Source organism: Zosterops lateralis (assembly GCF_965231275.1).
Source record: "Zosterops lateralis genome assembly, chromosome: 8".
NCBI classification, from domain to species: domain Eukaryota; kingdom Metazoa; phylum Chordata; class Aves; order Passeriformes; family Zosteropidae; genus Zosterops; species Zosterops lateralis.
The window spans coordinates 18854959-18858265 of NC_139768.1; the positions used below are offsets into that span (position 1 = coordinate 18854959).

The 3307-nt window shown below is 56.5% G+C and overlaps 1 protein-coding gene across 1 annotated transcript; it reads left to right on the plus strand.

The window, feature by feature from the left end:
• The first annotated feature begins 527 nt into the window (after nt 1-527).
• Nucleotides 528-2488, plus strand: ADRA2A (adrenoceptor alpha 2A). The gene has a single exon (XM_083867034.1). The coding sequence runs from the start codon at nt 744-746 to the stop codon at nt 2076-2078; it is 1335 nt and encodes a 444-aa protein (XP_083723160.1). The 5' UTR covers nt 528-743; the 3' UTR covers nt 2079-2488.
• Nucleotides 2489-3307: the final 819 nt, after the last annotated feature.

Sequence of the window (3307 nt, forward strand, 5' to 3'; positions counted from 1 at the left end):
GGAGCCCGTCCGGTCCCCGGCAGCGCACCCGCGGAACGGGGCGGCAGCTTCCAGTGCCTTTGTCCACCCGGGGGCTGCGCGGCGGCCGCAGGGCTGTCGCCTCCAGCCGCCCATCCCGGGACAGTGGGGGCCGCCCCTCTCTCCGGGCGGGGCGCAGAGCCGGGCTGGGCGAGACCAGGGCTGGGGACAGCGGGACAGCGGGTGCGGTGTGTGCGGAGTGCGGGGAGCGAGCGGGAGAGCGAACACAGGCAGTGCCAGGGGCGGTGTGAGCGCCGAGCGAGGGCCGTGCGGGGACAGGAGTGTCCGTGCCGTGCGGGGCTGCGCGGTGTGCCCGTGGGGCTGTGTGTGTTCGTGTGTGTGTGCCCGTGTCTGTGTGTGTGCCTGCCCGTCCATGTGTGCCCGTGTGTGTGCCTGTGCTGTGTGTGCGTGTGCGCGCTCCGGGGGCCGCTCCCCACGTGGGGCTGACGCGGCAGCCCCGGCCCGATCCGGGGCTATAAAGCTGCTCGGCGGCGAGCGAGGCAGAGCAGCCGCGGCCGGCTGCAGCTCCAGCTCCAGGCTCCGCTCCGCCCGCCCCGCCGCGCTCGGGGGTCCCGGCGGCAGCGCCCAGCATGCGCCCTGCCCGCCCGCAGCCCCCCGGGCCCCGGCTCCGCGCCGCCCCGCCCCGGCCGGCCGCTCTGTAGGACGCGGAGGAGCCGCGGGTGGAGCCGGGGCGAAGGGCGGGGGTGTCCGCGCGGCCGGGGTTGATGTTTAACCTGGAGAGCCCGTTCACGGAGAGGGGCCACTTCTTCTCCTCCATGGAGTACCAGCGGCAGCTGGAGGAGGAGGAGGGCTACCCCCCTCCCGGCACCAATGGGACTTTCAACGACAGCGGGGCCGGGCCGGGCTGGGGCACGCCGTACCCTCTGCACACCACCATCACTCTCATCAGCCTGGCCGGCTTGCTCATGCTCTTCACCGTCTTTGGCAACGTCCTGGTCATCATCGCTGTCTTCACCAGCCGGGCGCTCAAAGCCCCCCAGAACCTCTTCCTGGTCTCCTTAGCCTCAGCTGACATCCTGGTGGCCACGCTGGTCATCCCCTTCTCGCTGGCAAACGAGGTGATGGGGTACTGGTACTTCGGTAAAGTCTGGTGTGAGATCTACCTGGCCTTGGATGTGCTGTTCTGCACCTCCTCCATTGTGCACCTCTGTGCCATCAGCCTGGACCGGTACTGGTCCATCACACAAGCCATCGAGTACAACCTCAAGCGAACCCCGCGACGCATCAAATGCATCATCTTCATCGTCTGGGTCATCTCGGCTGTCATCTCCTTCCCACCACTCATCTCCATCGAGAAGAAGAGCGGGCAGCAGGCTGACCAGGGGGTGGCAGAGTGCAAGATCAACGATGAGAAGTGGTACATCATCTCTTCTAGCATTGGCTCCTTCTTTGCCCCCTGCCTCATCATGATTCTGGTCTACATGCGCATCTACCAGATAGCCAAGAGGAGAACGAGGGTCCCGCTGAACAAGCGGGCAGAGCGCCCCGAGAAGAAGCAGAATGGCTTGACTGACAAGGAGGACCTGCCAGCCACGGCACAGCTCAACGGGGAGAAGGCAGCAGGAGGCAGTGGTGGGCAAGAGGGAGAGGTCAATGGCATAGACATGGAGGAGACCTCTTCCTCCGAGCACCAGGAGAACAACCAGTGTAAGAAGTCAGAGAGACCACCGAGAGGAAAGACCAAGACTAAGCTGAGCCAAATTAAGCCCGGGGACAGTTTGCCCAGGAAGACAGAGGAGGAGAGGAACACCAAAGGGTCCCGCTGGAGGGGCAGGCAGAACCGGGAGAAACGCTTCACCTTTGTGCTGGCAGTGGTGATCGGGGTCTTTGTCATCTGCTGGTTCCCCTTCTTCTTCACCTACACGCTGACGGCCGTCTGCGAGAGCTGCTCCGTGCCCGACACCCTCTTCAAGTTCTTCTTCTGGTTTGGTTACTGCAATAGCTCCTTGAACCCCGTCATCTATACCATTTTCAACCATGACTTCAGACGGGCCTTCAAAAGGATCCTCTGCAGGATAGAGAGGAAAAGGAGTGTTTGAAGGACCCTTTGTTACTGGCAGGACTAATCCAGACTTTGTAGGAGTGTAAAGTATGTCTCTCTCAGGCTGTGCTTGCATGGGATGGTTTCCTTCAGCTCGTGAGCAGGAAGCCTTTAAAAGCTGAGATAAGCCTGTGGGAGCACCGGGCAGCAGCAGTGAGGAGCAGCAGGCAAGTGCAGGTCCAAGCTGTGGCATTTGGCTTGCCAGGGGAGGATGGCCTTTGACTTGCTTGGTTTATTTTGTTAGTTCTTTTTTTTCTTTCTTTCCTTTTTTTTTTTTCTTTTGCCAGAACCTCTCAGTGGATATTCTCATGACTGCTCACTTTGACTCTTTAAAGGCAAACATCGTGCAGCTCTGCAAGAGGAACAATAAAGAGGGAGTATGCCACACCAGAGGTGTTGGCTTTTTAATCTTGTTGTGTCTTTTTTCCCCCCCTGTTGTATATGTAATGAATTTGGACCCCCTTGTAAAATACAGTATTGTATTCTTGAATTTGAATGTCTTAATTTTTGTAAGGCAAGCAGCTTTGAAACTGTGAATGCTTTAATTATCTTTGATACTTTAAAAGTCTTTCTTTTCCTACCCCCTGCAAAGCCCCTCATTCGAAACCACTGAACAACTAGAGCCATCCCTCTACCTGACAGTTTGATAATATTACCCAAATTCCTAAATTCCTGTCTTTTTTTTTTTGTTGTTGTTGTTGTTTTGGCTGTAAAGCTTAGGATCACAGACCTCACCAGACTGGCTATTTTTGTTGCTATTTTTTAATGTCATACCTGTTTCTGTTTAATTTCTGTGTTGCCTGTGACACAACACAGCTGAGATGGCAACTGCCATCTCGTTACTCATGACAGCAGAGCCCGACGGGGCTTTGCTGTGCAGGCAGGGATGTCCCAGGCAACAGAGACTGTCTCCCTTGCAACGTGAGCCTTGGGACCCTGCCAAGCTCCCCACGAGTTAATCTTGTTTGATATTATACCACTCTGCAGCACTGAAATGTGTTCGATGCTCACTTGCTTCCTCCACCTCAACTGTAAATAGGTAATGTTTCAAAGCAAACAGCAGGGCTCTGCATATCATGTTATCTCATCTGTGGTGATTTGTGATGGTTTAACTTCTGCAGGATGTCCTGCAGAAGGGAAGGGGTTTGTGCAAAGTGGCTGGTTGTCTTTCTCAATTAAGAAAGAGTTCAGTTTTTAACCTGCCAGTCTCATCTTTCCTAGGAAATA